The following is an 18,477-nucleotide window of genomic DNA, read 5'->3' as shown; positions in this document are numbered from 1 at the left end:
GAGCACGTTCTGAAGGGGATGGGTCAAACCCATGAGGTTCAATGGTTGCTGCTCTTTCAGAAGGGTCTAAGTTGGAGAGAGCAGCTTCTTCATTTGAGTTGAATTTGTGAAGGCGCAGGCCTCCTTTTCTGCACAACTCTTGTGACTGAATGATCATTTCTTTGGCTTCCTCAACTGATGAAACGCTGGCTAATCCATCATCAACGTAGAAGTTTTTCTCCACAAAGGCTGATGCTAGAGGATAGTCGGTTTGATGTTGTCGTGCAAGATGCTTTAAACCGAAATTGGCGCATCCTGGAGATGATGCAGCTCCAAACAGATGAACTGCCATTCTGTACTCCTGAGGTTCTTTCTCCAAATCACCTTCTTTCCACCAGAGGAATTTCAGATAGTTTCTGGATTCAGGGGTGACAACGAATTGATAGAACATTCTTTCAATGTCGCAGATTACGGCCACGGCTTCTTTCCGAAATCTGCAAAGCACTCCAACCAGAGGGTTGATGAGATCAGGTCCAGTTAATAGGGTATCATTTAGAGAGACACCATGGGATTTGGCCAAACAATCAAAAACAACTCTTAGTTTGTCCGGCTTCCTGGGGTGATAGATTCCATGATGTGGCAGGTACCACTCGGTCTGCCCCTGAGATGCTATAGGAGCAGGCTCTGCATCACCCCTGTTGATGGTTTCTTCCATGAATGTTCGGTACTGATTGTAGTATTGTTTGTTGGCCTTTAGTTTTTTCTTGAGACACTGTAGACGTACTGTGGCTAACCTCTTGTTGTTTGGCAGGTTGGGTGGGCTGTTCCCTTTGAAAGGGAGAGGCATTTCGTAATGTCCGTCTTCCCTTTGTGTGATGTGATTACTGAGGAACTGTATGAAATGGACATCTTCTTGGGACACATATTTGTTCTCATAGGTTCTCTCAGCAAAATCTGATTCCAGGGCTTTTAGAACATCTGTCGCTGATGGAACAGGCAACTCTTTTACTGTGAGCCGATGCACAAAGCTCTGGTTTCCTTGTCTGTCTAGGTGGGGATTTGATGAGCCAATTATACTCCATCCTAGTTCTGACCTTTGTGCGAAGGGTTCATGCTTGTCACCTATGATGACTTCAAGAGGAGCCAGCGCAGATGGACAGTCATATCCAATCAGGAGCCCTACATCACAATCTTGGAGAGGCGGCAACTTATTTGCCAAGCTTCTGAGATGAGGCCACAGTAATGCTGTTTCCTTCGTTGGGATGTACGACTTATCAACTGGGATAAAGTCGCGGCTATAAGCCTGTTGTAGTTGGATACAACTCTCAGAGTGGAGTCCTCTAACTTGTAAACTATGAACACTCTTACTCGAGATGACTGTGTCAATAGCCGTCATTGTACTGAGTTTCAGTTTTACTGGTTGGACATCCACATTCAGCTTATCAAGTATGTCGTCCAAGACAAATGTTGAGTCACTTTGTGTGTCTAACAATGCATAGGTGAGTATTTCTCTGTGTGGCTCTTGTACAGAAGACACAAAGACTGGGACAATACTTGAGGTAGCCGAAATGCGTTGTGTTGATGTATGAGACATGACCTTGTGTGTTTCCTGGCTTGCAGGTTCTTCTGTGGGAGCGGAACTATTTGTTACTGCTTCTGCAGGGCTTTGCTTCCTGTTTTCGTGCAGGCAGGTTGGATGACGACGTTCACAAATGTTGCACGTGTGTCGCCTTTTGCAATCTTTGGTGATATGACCTTTTCTTAAACATCCAAAGCAGAGCTGGTTTTCATGGATGAATGCCTTTTTATCTTCAACACTCTTAGCTGCGAAGATGAGACACTTTGAGATTCCATGAGTTTCACTTTTACAAACAGAACAAGGTGATTTTGGTTTACTAATGTTTGTGTCTTGTTTCTCTTGAGCGGAACTCTTTGGTTGCCTGTTTGTGTTGAAGACTTTGGCTCTCTTTGGGATTCGATCATCTACAGGTCTGAAATTCATAAACAGTGGAGAAGCTATCGGTTTGCAAGCTATCCGTGCTTCTCTACTCAGGAAGTCTGTGAAGCATGCAAGATTTGGATAGGTGCCAGATTCGTCAAGTTCATCTACAACAATTCGACTCCACTTGCGCACGATCCATTCTGGCAGTTTTTTGAGCAATTTGTGATTTTCTTCACAATCGTTTAGGATAGCTAGTCCTTTGACATGTGGGATTGCTTCAGAGCATCCTTTGAGGAAATCGCCAAACTCTCGTAGTGCTAGTGGGTCATTTGCGCTGATTTTTGGCCATCTCGTGAGTTTATCACGAAATGCTTTCTGTATAATGAATGGGTTCCCATATCTGTCCTCTAAGACTTTCCATGCTCCCTTGTATGCATTTTCTGAATCTTGGTAAAAGAAACCTACCGCTTTGCGTGCTTCTCCTGCGAGATAATTTTTCAGATAAAACATCTTCTCGCTTGCTGGAAGGGGTTTTCGGTCAATCAGATTAATGAATGACATTTTCCAATCGGTAAACTGCAAAGGGTGCCCACTGAATGTGGCAGGCTCAGGGACTGGCAAGCGATTCATACTTAATGAGCTAGCGATTGCTTGTGCTAAGCTGACAGACTCCTGGGTCATTGTCATTTCTGGAATTGCTTTGTGGGGTTGGAATGATGCGGCATTTGGATTCAGCTGAGGTTCAATTTGCCTTCTGTAGCAAGCAGAGCTAATTTTACTATCAATTTCCCCATTGTGGTTCTCAAACCCTTCAAGGCTGTTGTACGCTTTCACGCGAGCTATTGCTATAGCAACTTCTTTGTCTGCTTGTAACTGCTGTAGTTTTGCTCTTTCTTGTTCCAACTGTTGTTGCATTTCCACCTCTTTTAGTTTAATTTCTGACAACATTTTTGCCTCTTTGAGTTTCCATTCACTTTCTAACTTGTGAAGATGTGCTTGCTGTGCTTGAATTTCTTCCATAGCCTTTGATTGCTCCAGCTTGGCAGCAAGTTCTGCTTCTGCATCTACTCTACTGTTGCGGGTACAGGATGAGCCAGAGTGACGGCTCAATTGCTCTGACAACTCTATAGAGCTTGCAGTTTCCGTTATGCTGTCGCCAAAAACAGACCTATATTCGTTCTTGCTTAACACTTCTCTTACTCTTTCTTTCTCAAGATGGTTATTATATTCCTCATGAACAGTCTTTAGACGGTCACTTATGAGGTTACATACCTCCTTTGTTAGTGTAACACAGGCGTCCATTTTGTTGACAATGTCAGGTGTGGTGTTACTGTTACGCAGGATAGGTTCATACTGTGAACTTACAGCGTCGTGCTTTGCTTCAATATTTTGCTGCAGTTTATTGAGGTCTTCTGCTGAGCAGAGGGATTTTAGTTTTGTTCTAGTTTCCCTTGCTACGAGCTTCCAAGAGTCATAAGTCTTGTTGAATGATTTTTCACGCTTTCTGATATCATGCTTTTGCATCTCTAGGCCTTTCTCTGTTAATTTTCTCTCACGTGAGCTAGATTTGCATGGTGCGTTTGTAGGGTTGCCTGTTTCTTCTTCTGATGAGCTGGATTCGCATGGTGTCCTTGTGGGGTTGTCTGTTTGCTCTTCTGGTAGTGACATTTTGTTTCCGTAGCTGCCTTAAGTTGATTGTAGCTTTGATTGCCTTACTGCCTGACTATACTTTAAAGCTGTAGTTAATCTTTACCACAGAGTAACGCTGTGTCAAACATTTACTGATTATGGACATTCAAAGGTATGTTTAGCGTAAGACAGCAACAACAAATGTTCATAAATTAGCTAATGAGCTTCACCTTTTAAACCTTTTCATAAACAGACATCCTGTGAATTATTATTCCACAAAAAACACATTTCGCTCACCAAGAAACATTAACCAGATTCAGGAATATTATGTGTTGGCAGTCCATGAATTAATTTGGCCTCGTAACATTATATAAAGACTTTCTAGTTATGCGTTAAGCTTGTGCATGTGTGTAAGCAGTCCCATGTTTCTTCTTGGTAGTCAATGTCTCTTTTAGTATCTGGAGTCTTGAGCTTTAGTATGCTGTTCTTTCTAACCTTGCGAGTGGAATCAGCTGGCTGGTAACAGGTTGGTAGCTGGATCACTGATGAAATGGTGTCAGGATCTCTGCAGGGATGGCAGGTCTCTTGCAGTCAAAGAGTTTTCACTGTAGCTGCCCACTTGGAATTACCACTCGTGACGCAGAGAGCTTCGACTGATGCAACTTTATTCTCTCCTCTTTAAATCACCGACAATATGGCACCGTGAAAACTATAAAGATGCACAAACAAATACCATTAAACATTTACGTAAAAAGTGCAGAAATGTTCACATTTTACCATAGAAAATTATTTTGATTAACTCAAATAGTGACATTGACATAAATCAATAGTTTTTAAACTACTTATGTTACAGCATTTAATAAAATGAATTAACAACAACCATTCTGTCTCTTAAATACATAAACAATCATTTGCAATCATTAACCAACCTCTTTCTGCTTCCAAGGGTGCTAATCATGCTGAATCAGCTAGCCAACCTCCTCCATGCACATCTCTTAGCCAGTCTTTCCACACCACAAACAAATGACATGCATACACAATAAAAATGAATTCAACCACATTGAGTAAACTTTCAAAGTTATAGCATGTGACAGATAAATAAAACACATAGTTTTGCATGAGTACCCTCAAAAACAAACGCTTTTACTCACTCTGAAGCAACATGTTTGCGTCGCCTCACCGAGAACAGAACAGGAAGTCTGACACAATAAAAGAGGAAGTGCTAAGGTACTCTTCAAAATAAAAGTGCAAAGTAAAGTGGCTTTGCCGGCATTTACAGTAATAAAAGCCGAGGGAGGTCAACAGTGATCACTGACTGTTTTAGGAGCTTTTTGAGATCAAATAGAAGAAAATACATAACATTAAACGTGTTAACAACACAAAAGCCATATTAAACGCAGACTACTTTAGACCCGGAAGTAGGATTGTCACATCATCACTGAACAACCGGATTGCCGCCCCTCCCCCCTCTTCCCAGCGCAAAGCACAAGGGTCGCATGCAGAGGGAAGTGGAAATAAGTGCCATAGAGAGGGTGAGAGAAGGAAGAAAAAAAACAGGACTCCCAATCAGGACCCGGCTCGCGTCGTTCACTTCAAAGAATCGGCTCTTATAGCCGTTTCGTTCGCGACCGACACATCACTACGCCACTGGGTGCTCTCGTACAAGAAAATCGAGCATACCCGGTAGCAGTCTTGTTTCAGTTAGGTCAGTGTTGTTAGCGAAAACATTACGTGTTTTAACACCATTCTTCACGTATTTAGAGGAGGGGGCTGCAGTAAAACTGTACCGGAAACATCAGTACATTCTTTGAGGTAAGTCTGTCCGTTATTACAGCAGCTGGACTGACAGGAAAACCTGAAAGCTTATCGCTGTCATGTGGGTGCTGTCACACAGAATCATGCACGGTTTATGTGTGTCTACAGTCATGCAGTGGAGAAAGTCCACAGGATTATACAACAGACGGCATGTTTAATGTGAAAGTGAAAGTCACGGTCAGAGGGACGCTTGGCTGGTTATAATAATAAACAAGACTGCAACAAAACCCGAGGCCTCTACAAAAAACTCTGATTAATGCGTCAGCGAGCTGTTCCCGATAGTGACTCTCCTTTTAGCTGCTTACATCACCAAAGTAACTTGTACTCAAAACATAAATCGGTCAGGAGCAATTTGTGTTACGAGTTTCGGTTAAAAATCGACCAGAAGCGCCATGTTTACAGTGATTCCTTTATTTGATGAAGGTTTATTTTAGGCACAGAGCCTAAAAAAGAAAGTAGTTAACGGAGAACGTTTATTCCCACGGTCGACATACCCGTTATCTCAGACTGCGGCTATATGTTTTGAATGTTCCGTATTTGTAAAGTGTAAAAGTTTCAGTATTAAGTGTTCTTGTTTTACAGGTAAGATAATGGATTGCTGTGGTCTGCTAACTCTTCAGAAGGAACCAGGTACTGATGGAAAAGAAGTTAATTAAAACAACTTCAAATGTAGATTTTGTTGTTGTTGTTGTAATGGCACATAATAATACCCTGATGTATGGTTTGTATTTATTCTAATATTATTTTTCTATCAGTTCCTTTGAAGAGCATTGAGGTGGAGCTGGAGGTGAGGGACCATGTGGCTACAGTGGTCTCCACTCTGAACTACGAGAACAAGGAGGACAAACCATTAGAGGCTGTTTTTGTCTTCCCTCTGCCTGGAGATGCTGCTGTCTGTCATTTCAGCGCTCAGATTGGACAGACGCAGATTGTAGCTGAGGTGAAGGAGAAACAGAAGGTGAGCTGGACAGTAAATATAACCTGATTATAAGTGAGCTTCAAAATAAACGCAGTGAATGTCACTGACATGTGTCACCTGTGCTTCAGGCTCGTGAGGAGTATGATGATGCTCTGAGCTCCGGTCAGCAGGCCTTCCTATTGGAGGAGAGTGATCAGAGTCCAGATATATTCTCTCTGCGTGTGGGCAGCCTGCCTCCAGGAGAGAGCGCCTCCATCAGGTTGGAGTACGTCACTGAGCTGGCTGTGCAGGCTGATGATAGTCTGAGGTTCTGTCTGCCTGGTGTGCTCAACCCTCGATACCAACCTCAGGGTAGGACAACTTCAGAATACTTGGACCAGAAATGCTTAAACTATATCAGTGAAAGTCTTGAACCACCTTCCAACCTTCACACCACTGACAGAACACAAAAAAAACCATCTTCCAACTTTGCCAGTCACTGTAAGGTGTGAACACAGAACCAGATATGAAACTGTTGCCACATACAGGAAAACACATACTGTGAGAAAAATCTGGAAGATAATTAGGTCAAGTTTCAACTTGATTTTCTGCAAGAAAAAGGATTCACTTCTCATCACATTGTGATTACCAAATATAAAAAGCTGTGAAAAAGAAATGTTCCAGTCCAGTGAAAAGCTTTAGTGCATCCTCAGAGAAATTACAAAAAGCCCAAAAGCTGTATCTCAGATTCTACAGGCCTCAGCTAGCATATCAAATGTTAGATTTCGAGGTATTAGAATAAGACTGAACAAGTGTGGCTTATTTTTTAGGGGTTGCAGGAGAAAACTTCTTTTCTCAAAAAGACATTGGCAGCATGTTTTCAAAGTTGCACCTGAACCAATCACAAGACTTCTTGAAAGATGCCCTTCTGACAAACAAACCCAAAACTGGAGATATTTGACCGTAATGCATAGCGTCACAATCAGAGAAAACCAACCCCAACGTATCAGCACAAACACCTCATAAAACCTTGTTGGGACTGGTGTGTTTATATGGAGTTTCCCTTATTTTGCCAAAAGTTAGATAGTAAACAGGTTTATATACTTAACACTATTTAATTCTCGCTGACATGAAATTTTATATCACCCTAACAGATTTTTTGTTTTTTCTGAAGAAGGAATAGGCAAAAAATGATGTTTGTGTTTTGTTACCGATATGGTTCATTATTCCATCCATAGGTCATAAAAGTCAAGTTATTCCTTTTCTGTCACTTTTTCATTGTTTTGAATTAAAACAGCTGTAAAGTAGTTTTGTTTTTCCTGAGCAAAATGCTTTCCTCATTTTATCTGTACTACCATGTGAACCAGAGTCTTTACAGCCTAAATTATTTGATTGTATTATACCTCATTAATTACAGCATATTTTACCTGATGCTGTGTGCAGGTAGTGAAGGTGCAGGTGTCCAGGTGACTTCTGTTCCAGCCTCTCTGGTGCCCTACAGTCTGTCTTTTTCTGCCCGAGTGTCCTCTCCTCGTCCAGTCTCTAAAGTAGAGTCCAACTGCTCCCTGGACCCTCTGCAGTACCTCAACACTGATCAAACCCAGGCCACGGTAGGTAGAGTGCTGATGTGTCTGCTGTGTGTGGTTGTTACTTGTTACTGATGAATAAATATGAATGTGTTTGTGGTGTGCAGGTCAAGCTGGCTGCAGGACACAAGTTTAACAGAGATGTTGAACTGCTGATTTATTACAAAGACGCCCACCAGCCCACTGCTGTGGTGGAGGCAGGACAGGCCTCTGCTGAGCCGGGTGAGAGCAAATGAGAGAAGTCATTAGTTTGCAAATAAAAATTATTGTTCTTCTTCAACCTAATAGTTAATTGTGTTGGAGCTATTATGAAATGTAAACTTGACATTTTTCTGTCCTTTTCATGTGTTTCAGGCTCTCTGATGGGTGATCCAGTGGTGATGGTGAGTCTGTACCCTGAGTTCCCCCAGTCTGTGATGTCTTCAACGGCTTCATGTGGAGAGTTTGTGTTCTTAGTGGATCGATCTGGAAGTATGGACTGTGCTACGAATAACACTGAGCAGCAGGAAACTCGGATCAGCAGTGCCAAGGTATTTATGATGTGGTGTTAGTGTTACAAAATATTTCCTTAAATTGTTCCTCTCACACAGTGGCCTCACCATCTTTTCTCTCTTCCCTGAAGGACACTCTGCTGCTCCTGTTGAAGAGCTTACCAATGGGCTGCTATTTCAACATTTACAGTTTTGGGTCCAGTTATGAACACATCTTCCCGTCAGTTATATTCATATGATCTCAGTGATATCACTTTTCTGTCACTTTTTACTGTAAATGTGTCATGCGTTGTAGTAGGACTCAGGCGCAGAGCAGAGTTCAGTGGAAACAACGTTTATTTAAGTCACCAGGTGCAGATATATACAGTGAGGTGATAGTGGGGGTCCTGGGTCCAAAAGGGAAGTCCGGGAAGGGAATCACATACACGCTAGCTCCTCTTCTTTACAAAGGTTCAAACAACGGGTTGGTCACAGGTCCGGGGAAACTGTGCACAGGAGAGAGTGAGGTTACGCAGAGATCACAGCAAGTTCACAGAGCTTAAAGATACAAGGCTGAGGTTCACTGACTTGTCTAGCACAATCATCCAGCGATGAGGCTGTCTGCATCCTGGCCTTAAGAGTCCAACCCATAATTAGAGCCTGACGAGAAGCAGGTTTGTGTGCCAAGGGCGGGAGCCTGCAGTGAGCTCCTCCCTGACGGGAAGGAGAGAGGAGAATGTAAACAAAAACACATGTGGCCTTGTGGAGCCGGCCGGGCAGACATGGGGACCATGACAAAATGTGTGATAAGATATCTTCCCTGCTGTTAGTCAACATGTTGCCTTTGGATGATTCTGCAAAACTCCAGGTTATGTTTGATCTCACTTGTGTGTTTGTCATGGCAGTAAGAGTGTAGAGTATGGTGAGAAGACCATGGAGGAGGCTCTGAAGAAAGTTGAGCAGATGGAGGCTGATCTTGGAGGAACAGAAATCCTGGAGCCCCTCAAACATATTTACAGCCAGCCCTGCATCCCCACTCAGCCTAGACAGGTAACACACACACACACACACACACACACACACACACACACACACACACACACACACACACACACACACACACATCTTGATGTCATCCTTTTGTCCTTCCTTTTTTCTCATTCATTACTCCAACATGTAAGTTGACCATGAACCAAGCCCTGTATCAGTCGTAACATATCTCATATAATCTGCTAATTATACATGAGTTGATCTGTTGAGTGGTTCCTACTGTTCCTCTCACTCTTGCTTAAAGCTTCTTCTTTTCTTTTTTTTACTGGTTAAAACAGTTTACTGACCGCATACTTGATTACATATCAAAGAGTTGTGTTTCAGGCCGTGTAGATGAAAAACTGTGTGTAAACTCTCCTCTCCAGATGTTTGTCTTTACTGATGGAGAGGTGGGGAACACCAAAGAAGTGATCGATCTGGTGAAGAAGAATTCAGGCTCCCACAGGTAAAACAAGAAAAAGATGATGACATGTGCCGTGTACCATGCCTGTGTGTTTTAAAAACAGCTGTTGTATTGCAGGTGTTTCTCTTTTGGGATTGGGGAAGGGGCCAGCTCTGCTCTCATCAATGGGATGGCCAAGGAAGGAGGAGGTCACGCTCAGTTCATCACAGGGACTGACAGGATGCAACCAAAAGTAAGACAATGACTCATAACAATTACAGTAAAAAAAAAAATTGTGTTTTTAGTTTGTTTTATTTGTTTTTAGTTTGGATGGAAGATATGATTTTGGTTTTTATACTCATCAGGTGATGCAGTCGCTGCGATTTGCTCTGCAGCCAGCTGTGGAAGATGTTTCTGTTACATGGGATTTACCAAAGGGATCAACTGTCACCGTCCTCTCTCCACCAATCACAACCATTTTCCAGGGTAAAAGGTCACTGATTTATGCACAGCTTACTGGACAGGTAGGAACAGCATCTTCTCACAGTGAACAATCTCTGTGTTTATGCTTGTCATGTTTTGAAATAAAATGAAATTGGTTTAACACTGTAATTCTGTGTCAGAGCTCAGAGGCAGCAGAGGGCTGTGTGACGGTGAAGTACAGCCTGGCAGGTCATCCCTCTGAGAACCAGCTGCACTTCAGTCTCAGACCTGCAGAGGACACTGGGTAAATGAGCTGTTAATCCACTGGTACAATTACATATTTACTTTACAAAAGTTTACTTTTTATGTCTGTATGATCTAAAAAATATTGGTCATTGTGACCATGTCACCATACCAATATTTTCTCTTGTCTCTAGCTTAATAGTCCACAGGTTAGCTGCTCGGACTCTTATTTGCTTGCTAGAGATGGAAGCAGAAAACAATGAGGAAAAAGAAGAAGTAAAGAAGAAGGTGGTGCAGCTGAGTGTCCAATCAGGAGTGAGCAGTTCTTTCACTGCTTTCATTGCTGTCAATAAAGACAACAACAAGGAGATTCAAGGACCTCTTCTGCACCGAGATATTCCAAGTAACAAGAATAATTAGCAATCCTATCTACTTCATATTGTTCTTGGGGGCATTCTTATCTTATCTTATCTTATCTTATCTTATCTTATTAGTGGCTGGTCTAATGGGATTTGCTGCTAAAGCTTGCTGTCTAAGAGCTAATATTTCCAGTTTTTCACCTGGTGAGTACAAGGTTTGTTACCTTTGCAAACACAGTGTGAGTACTTCTACAAACACAGGTGTGTGTTTGTGTGTGTGTGAAAAAGAATAATTAGTTATAAGAACAAATTGGAGACTATTAAATACATATGACTCAAACCACTTCAATGCACTTTTTTAAATACCTTTTGTATACAATAATACAAACAAAATGAGAGAACTTCGACAATCATACGACCCCTATGAGCAAGCGCTTTGGTGACTGGGAGGAAAAACTCCCTTTTAAAAGTAAAAGTACACACACACGCTGACACACAAAATATATAAAAAATTCACCTATTGCCCCTGCGGAGAGTCTGTCCTTCAAGCTCACATCCTCTTCCAGAGGCCTGGGAGCTTGAAAGTAACATATTTTTCAGACCATTAGGCGAACTGGATTATAAGATGCATTAAGCACTGAAGTTTGGTCCGTTTTCAGCGTCCTGTCATTTGACTGCATTTGTCCCTAACCCTCACTTTAACTTTTATCAAGTAGACAAAAGTTAGTGTTCCTCCTCCAGCTTCACTGTGTTTATGTTATGCTAACATAGCTGTGTCGCTAGCAATCACTTAGCACATCATTATCTACCAGCTAGTCCAACTTCAGTAACCGTACAAAAGTTATTGCTGTTTAGTTTTCTGTCTTCATTTATGTTGGAACTGATAGCAAAGCTGTACGTTTTAATTTTTTCAGAAATTTCATGAATTCTGTTTTCATGGATGCCTGGATGTTAAACTTAATTGTTACACCTGGAAAAGCAGCAACGCTGATCATTTTATTAAGAATGAAAGCGTTCAGGCAGTTTTTAGCTCTCAGTGATGCTGCAATCTTCGTTTGACTTTGGGACCTGAAGCGGACAGAGTTTTGGACCCAGATTACTCCGCGAGGCTCCTGAGTAGGCAGCCGTAATACTCCGACAATCCATCAAGCAGTGCGGCTTTGTAGGTTACCAATGTCGCACGAAGACATTTTTGACTGATTTTTGAGCCGTGTAAAATCAGTTCAAGGTTGGTAAGCACAACCAGAATTCATACATAAGGCACACTGCCGATTTTTGAGAGAAATTAAAAGATTTTAAGTGCGCGTTAGATTGCGGAAAATACGGTAAAGTTCACTGGATGAAGCGTTTTCAGTGGGAGTAATGTTTGATCACTCATCCAAGTGACTTCTTCCGTCTGGGGTGGGTTTTTATTTTCTGGTAGTTAGTTTTGGGATTGCTGACACAGACCGAGTTAGTCTGAGTTATATAACGTCAGATGATTTGCTCATGCTGACAAATTCTCGTCAGACAAGTAAAATGAGATCCCACATCAGTTAAGTTTCTACTAAATTTTGCATGCAATGAAAGAAAAATGTTTACTTGTGTTTTCATTGGGAGTAGAATTATAAGTGTGTGTGCTCACTGTTGCATTTCCTTTGAAAAAGCAGGTGTCGAGGAATATGGTGCAATGGATGACTCTGAAGGTATTTGTTTTGACTTCTTTGCTTTAAATGGACACACTTGAATATGTACTGATTCTTTTCCAAGTGTAATTTAGATTTTTCTACTATTAATTTTAACTTTCAAAATTTTAATAAAGAAGCATTTACATTTTGTTTTAATTAAATGTTAAGCATGCTACTGCATTTAGTCTGCAATGAAGGAAAATGTTTTAATTTTGATTACAACTTCGAGTGTGTGTGCTCAGTGTTGCATTTCGTTTGAAAAAGCAGGTGTCGATTACTATTGTGCAATGGATGACTCTGAAGGTATTTGTTTTGACTTCTTTGCTTTAAATGGACACACTTGAATATGTACTGATTCTTTTCCAAGTGTAATTTTGATTTTTTCTACTATTAATTTTAACTTTCAAAATTTTAAAATACAGAGGTTTACATTTTGTTAAGTGTTGAGCATGCTACTACATTCAGTGTGCAATGAGGGGAAAAATGTATTAATTTTGATTACAACTTCAAGTGAAAAAGCAGATTGTGAGGTGTATTATGGAAACCCTCTAGAATTCAAAAACACGTGCTGTTACAGAGGTATCCGTTTTGACTTCTTTGTATTAGATAGACACGTTTATCTTTAGTTGGACATCAAAAGTCATCTAGACCTTAATATCTTTAAGTCATTCCTGTAGTTTAATTAGTTTGTGTATTTGTTGTGACTTCTTTGCTTTAAATGGACACACTTGAATATGTACTGATTCTTTTCCAAGTGTAATTTAGATTTTTCTACTATTAATTTTAACTTTCAAAATTTTAATAAAGAAGCATTTACATTTTGTTTTAATTAAATGTTAAGCATGCTACTGCATTTAGTCTGCAATGAAGGAAAATGTTTTAATTTTGATTACAACTTCAAGTGTGTGTGCTCAGTGTTGAATTTCCTTTGAAAAAGCAGATTGTGAGGTGGATTATGGAAACCTTCCAGAATTCGAAGATGAGTGCTATTACGGAGGTATCTGTTTTGACTTCTTTGTTTTAGATAGACACGTTTATCTTTAGTTGGACATCAAAAGTCATCTAGACCTTAATATCTTTAAGACATTCCTGTAGTTTAATTCGTTTTAATTCGTTTTGTATCATCTAGTTTCATGGGCTGAGAGTCATCTGCAAAGCAATGCAAAAGGGTTCAGTGTTTTCTAATAATACTGCCTAAACAGGTGTAACATAAGAAGTATTGGTCCTAGTACAGAACCTGGTGAAATTCATAAAATACCTTTTGTATACAGTAATACAAAAAAGAGAGAAATCCAACAACAATATGACCCCCTATGAGCAAGCGCTTTGGTGACTGTGGGAAGGAAAAACTCCCTCCTGGCTGCGACAGGTTGGGATGAGGGTAGGAAGACAGGACAAAGACACACTGTGGAAGAGAGCCAGAGAGGAAGAATAATGCAGAGAGGTGTATAAACACATAGGGAGTGAAGAAGGTGACTGAAGAAGAATTACTCAATGCACCATGGGAATCTCCCGGCAGTCTAGGCATAATGCAGCATAAATAAGGAAGGAATTAGGGTCACCTGATCCAGCCCTAACTATATGCTTTATCAAGAAGGGACATTTTTAATAGGGCTGGGTATCGTCACTGATTTCTAGAATCGATTCAATTCCGATTCACAAGGTCCCGAATCGATACGATCCACGATTTGATTCGATTCGATTCGATTCAATTCGATTTGAATCTGGGAAATTTTGACAGTCAGAAATATTATAATTCAGATCAGTAGATTTACATATTTTTGTATCTATAAAAAGGAAGCTGACACCCGCAAGACTTTATCAAAGGTGTGAGCGTCACAGCAGATGCCTTTGTGTCAAAGTAGCTGAACATAAAACACAGAAAAACATGAAGGTGATTTTCCTGGCCTGGGATTTTATGAAAATATTCTGCAGTACATCAAAAACAAAAGAAAACCATTAATCAACATATAAACGTTACCTCTGACGTTACAGCAGTTTTATTAGAGACACGGCTAAGCGTTTTGCATTTTGCACAATTTTAGAAAGTTTAAATTTGTTCAGTATTGAACGGCAGAAATTAGGTTTTCTCTTCGGAAGTATGTAAAAGGAAAAAAAACCAGCGACCCAGTGCGCTGTAAACAACAGTAGACTTGTGCGTAACAAGCAAGCGAATGATGCAGAAAACAGATTTTTAGACGGGAAACTGTTCTTGAAGAGAGAGAGAGAGAGAGAGAGCTGTGCATGAAGTGTGGTGGAAGCAAAACAGCAAAAGTCAGAGGAAATTCATGACGATGTTTTCGTGAAGCTTAGTTTGGATCTTCTTTTGCTGCTGGTTCGGTCAATATTGTTTGGAGAGAGATAAAACTAACAGCTTTAGAATCAGCACAGAAAGGGCGTAAACACAAAGCGCGGAGCCGCCGAAACATCAGAATCAGCGAGCTGTCGGCTTTCAGCACGGACCGTGTCCGTGCCGTCAGGTGAGAAAGGCGACATCTCACTGATTCTGATCCGCGGGTCCGCGCTGTGTGTTTACGTCTTTGTGCAGAATCCGTGTTCCTGCTCTCATTTACTGTCTTAGCTGTTTGGTGGTTGTTGAAATTTTGAGGTTTCACCAGACATTCTGGCATTTCGGGCAAAATAAATTTATATTAAAAAATCGATTCAGGATTTTAATGAATCGATTTCACGTTATCCAAGCCAGAATCAATTTTAATCGATAAATCGATTATAAAAACCCACCCCTAGTTTTTAACATAGTCTTAAAAGTACAGAGGGTGTCTGTCACCCAAATCCAAACTGGGAGCTGGTTCCACAGGAGTTAAACACAAGAACAGCTCAGTCAGAGAGCGGCTGATACGATACTATAAAGTCTTTAATATAAGGTGGAGCTCGATTATTCAACACCTTGTATGTGAGGAAAAAAAGATTGCAACATGTGGATGCTAACCGAATCAATGGAACTATTTTCTTAATTAACTAAACTCTTTTTCTAAAATATTGCTCTGTTAATTCCCCCCAATTAAGATGATTTTATTAACTAAATAGAAGGAGAGTGATCAGCATAAAAAACTTTATGAATGTACTTGTATTTAAATTTCCCCTTTAGCACTGCCGGATGAAGAATTTCCACCTGCTAAGAAGCCACCCAGAGACCCTTTGCTACAGTTAGTCTCCCTCCAGAAGGCGTCTGGCTGCTGGCTGCTTGATCCAGCTCTGGCTGCTGCACTGGGAAAGACCAACGAGGAGGTGGAAAAGTCAAAGCCTGAAAAGGTGGGCTATTAAATAAATAATAACACAGTAATAGTGGGTGTTTGTAACGTATTCATTAAAATGATTTCAAAAGTGAATTTTCAAAATTACACACTCATGTTAACGAACATCTGCATGCTGCCTCACTTAATTTAATATTTAACTACATGACTTCTGATTCTATACGCTAGGCCAGCAGTGAAGTGTGGGCCACCATTCTGGCTCTGATCTGGCTTCATGGTTTCAAGATGGATGCAAAGGACGAGTGGGAGCTTCTGGCTGCAAAGGCTGTGTCATGGCTCAGTGCGCAAAAAGGTAGTAAACACAAAAATAAGCATTCAGTTTGTGATGGCTATACTGAGTTGCTACAGTCGTTAAGATTAATGCTAACTGGTTATTTTGTTTTGTGTGTTCCTTTTTTTTCCAGCACCGTCTGTGACAGAGTGTGTGGAAGCCGGAAATATATTGTTGGGCTGCAGTGTGCAAAAAACTGCCCTTGGCCTCTGAGTTTTTTATAAACTAACAACTTCTTTATGATTCATACACAGAAGCAGATTTACTTCATACTTCATCCACATTAATCTTTGCATCGTCCAACTTTATTATCTAATGTGCCTTATTTTATGCTGCATGTGTCCAAAGTCAGCTTTGTAAGAGTACCAGAGATGATTGCTTTTCTATTCTAACTTTAATGTTGCTGTTTGCTTGAAAGCATCAAATATTAAACAAATAACAACACACATGAGTTTGGACCCATCATTCCTTCTAATGAGTCACCATGAAAAAAATAAATAATTAAATTTTAAAATATTTAAAAAGACCAACACACCTGGCCAGTTCTGTCTTTCAACACATTTTTTAATCATGGTTGAGGAAAATATGCAGCTTAAATTCAAAGTCATAGTGAAGCAAAATTCTTCCTTATTCCAATGCATATCTTTCATTTTTTAATTCATGTCATGTAAGTAAACAGCTGGACATAATTTCCACTAACAAATGAGACGACATCATCAGCCATGTCTCACAGCGAGTGAAAGCAAGGCCAGCAGAGGGAATGCATAGCTAGATTTGTTCTGCAGTCATGAGCCATCCATCACATACTCTTAATACAACCACAAACAAGCTATAACTTGTTCATCTGAGTAATGGCTGCTACAACAAAGCTATTTTTAAACCTCCATGTTTTACATTTTGAAACCAGGAACCTTTGCCCAGAAGGTAGAAACTGAAACTCACTATGCAACAGGTGTGAGCCATCAAGACAAATCAAACCAGCAAACTGCTGTAACGGTCTGGTGTACAGGGATGCTCGGCTCAGCTGTGGATCAGCCTGCTCAACCACTTAACAATTTGATCGAGTGAGTTTCTGTTTCTTACATTTAAGTATCCAACCAATGACCTTAAATAAAGATCAAACGGATTCAATGAATGCGCACTAAACTAAACTCATCACGGTTGTATCAATGTGGAAATGAGATCAGAACATGGTTTCTTAACGGAGGGCTGCAGGCCTGGACTGGGACAAAAAAATCAGCCCTGATATTTTAGGTCCAGGCGTTACCATGTTCAGTCCAAAGTGAAAAAAACAAAAAACAGATGTGACACGTGTAATGTGATCATCAGAGAATATGATTTTTATAAAACATTTATTATTACTTTATAAAGTTTTTCTTACACTGTGCTTAGCTCCTTGATGAATGTGTAATCACATGTCTTTGATAAATAAAATATTTAATCTTGGATTTGTGTAATTTGTGGCTATTGAATAAAAGTTAGTCATGTATCCACTGATAAAAACAGATGGCTGAAAGAAATGTTTGATGTAAAAAGGAAACACAGTGTTGTGCTGTTGAACTGTGAGTTTCTAAATTACCAATGTTTAAATGCCGAGAGGAGACTAGCAGCCCTGAGTCTGCATGTAAAACATTAAACTCCATAGCAGTGATACCTGTTCTTACACAGGTATGCCTATTCTTTCTTATGGGACTTTACTGTCCCAATGAAACAAGAAGATCTTGTTTTAAAGTACATTTTTTGCCATCCCGTAATCTCAAGAATGTTTATGTTAGATTCTGTTTTTAATCAGGTTGTGATCTTAGAGTCAATCTCATAGCACTCGGCCTGTGCTTCAAGGATTCTGATAGTTAGTATGACTCCGGGGTTTTGACTCATTTAAGTCGGTGTTTTGCTGGGAGGAGAGAAGAGAGGCATGTAAGACTGCAAGTCTGCTTCTTGATCCCAACTCTGGATAGTCATGTTTTTAATATGTGTTTAATAAATTTTATTTAGAAATAAATTTCTAGAAATGACAGCTGCTCCATCTAAGGAATGTTGTCTCTCCTAACAAGACCGGGTTTCCTCTGGAAAGTTTCCCAATTATCTATGAAGCCCACATCGTTTTTTGGACACCACTCAGACAGCCAGCAAGGAGAACATGCGGCTAAATATGTCACTCCTGGTCTGACTGGGGAGGGGACCGGTGAAAACTACAGACTCCAATATTGTTTCCAAAGTTACACACTGATTCAATATTCATTTTGGTGACCTCCAATTGACGTAACTGGGTATCATTACTGCCGATGTGAATTATAATTGTACTGAATTTATGTCACGATCCTGGGTCTTATGACCCAGTGTTTTGAGTTTAGTTTATTTGGATGTTTATATAATTAAGCTCATGAGTTTTTCTAGTTCTTTGTTATTAGATTCCCCTTGTGTCTTCCAACCCCTGTTAAGTCTCCCTTGCCCTTCAGTGTTTCTAGTTTTGCTTCCCTTTCCGTCC

At 40.4% G+C, this 18,477-nt stretch overlaps 1 protein-coding gene across 1 annotated transcript; it reads left to right on the top strand.

Moving 5' to 3' along the window:
* Positions 1 to 5,060: 5,060 nt before the first annotated feature.
* Positions 5,061 to 16,433, top strand: LOC147314186 (von Willebrand factor A domain-containing protein 5A-like). Its single transcript, XM_086260955.1, has 21 exons — positions 5,061 to 5,362; positions 5,948 to 5,995; positions 6,121 to 6,323; positions 6,413 to 6,635; positions 7,707 to 7,873; positions 7,957 to 8,071; positions 8,204 to 8,379; positions 8,472 to 8,560; positions 9,225 to 9,369; positions 9,735 to 9,814; positions 9,890 to 10,004; positions 10,117 to 10,275; positions 10,375 to 10,478; positions 10,612 to 10,820; positions 10,912 to 10,980; positions 12,423 to 12,461; positions 12,708 to 12,746; positions 13,381 to 13,440; positions 15,553 to 15,716; positions 15,887 to 16,010; positions 16,123 to 16,433. Exons 2-21 carry the CDS (start codon positions 5,956 to 5,958, stop codon positions 16,200 to 16,202), a joined length of 2,400 nt encoding a protein of 799 aa, XP_086117081.1. The 5' UTR covers positions 5,061 to 5,362; positions 5,948 to 5,955; the 3' UTR covers positions 16,203 to 16,433.
* The last annotated feature ends 2,044 nt before the right edge of the window (positions 16,434 to 18,477 follow it).

The sequence above is a fragment of the Aulonocara sp. 'chitande type north' Nkhata Bay genome, linkage group LG14 (genome assembly GCF_057382095.1).
Source record: "Aulonocara sp. 'chitande type north' Nkhata Bay isolate Kocher_YH1m ecotype deep benthic linkage group LG14, A_spYH_male_GT1.1, whole genome shotgun sequence".
In the NCBI taxonomy this organism is placed as follows: domain Eukaryota; kingdom Metazoa; phylum Chordata; class Actinopteri; order Cichliformes; family Cichlidae; genus Aulonocara; species Aulonocara sp. 'chitande type north' Nkhata Bay.
This window is presented reverse-complemented; position numbering and strand designations above follow the sequence as displayed.

Excerpts from the sequence above, each read along its gene's own strand:
- LOC147314186 (XM_086260955.1), top strand. The coding sequence starts at position 5,956 with ATGGATTGCTGTGGTCTGCTAACTCTTCAGAAGGAACCAG. Across the intron at positions 15,717-15,886 it reads AAAAGTCAAAGCCTGAAAAG|GCCAGCAGTGAAGTGTGGGC; the intron begins GTGGGCTATTAA and ends TCTATACGCTAG. Across the intron at positions 16,011-16,122 it reads ATGGCTCAGTGCGCAAAAAG|CACCGTCTGTGACAGAGTGT; the intron begins GTAGTAAACACA and ends TTTTTTTTCCAG.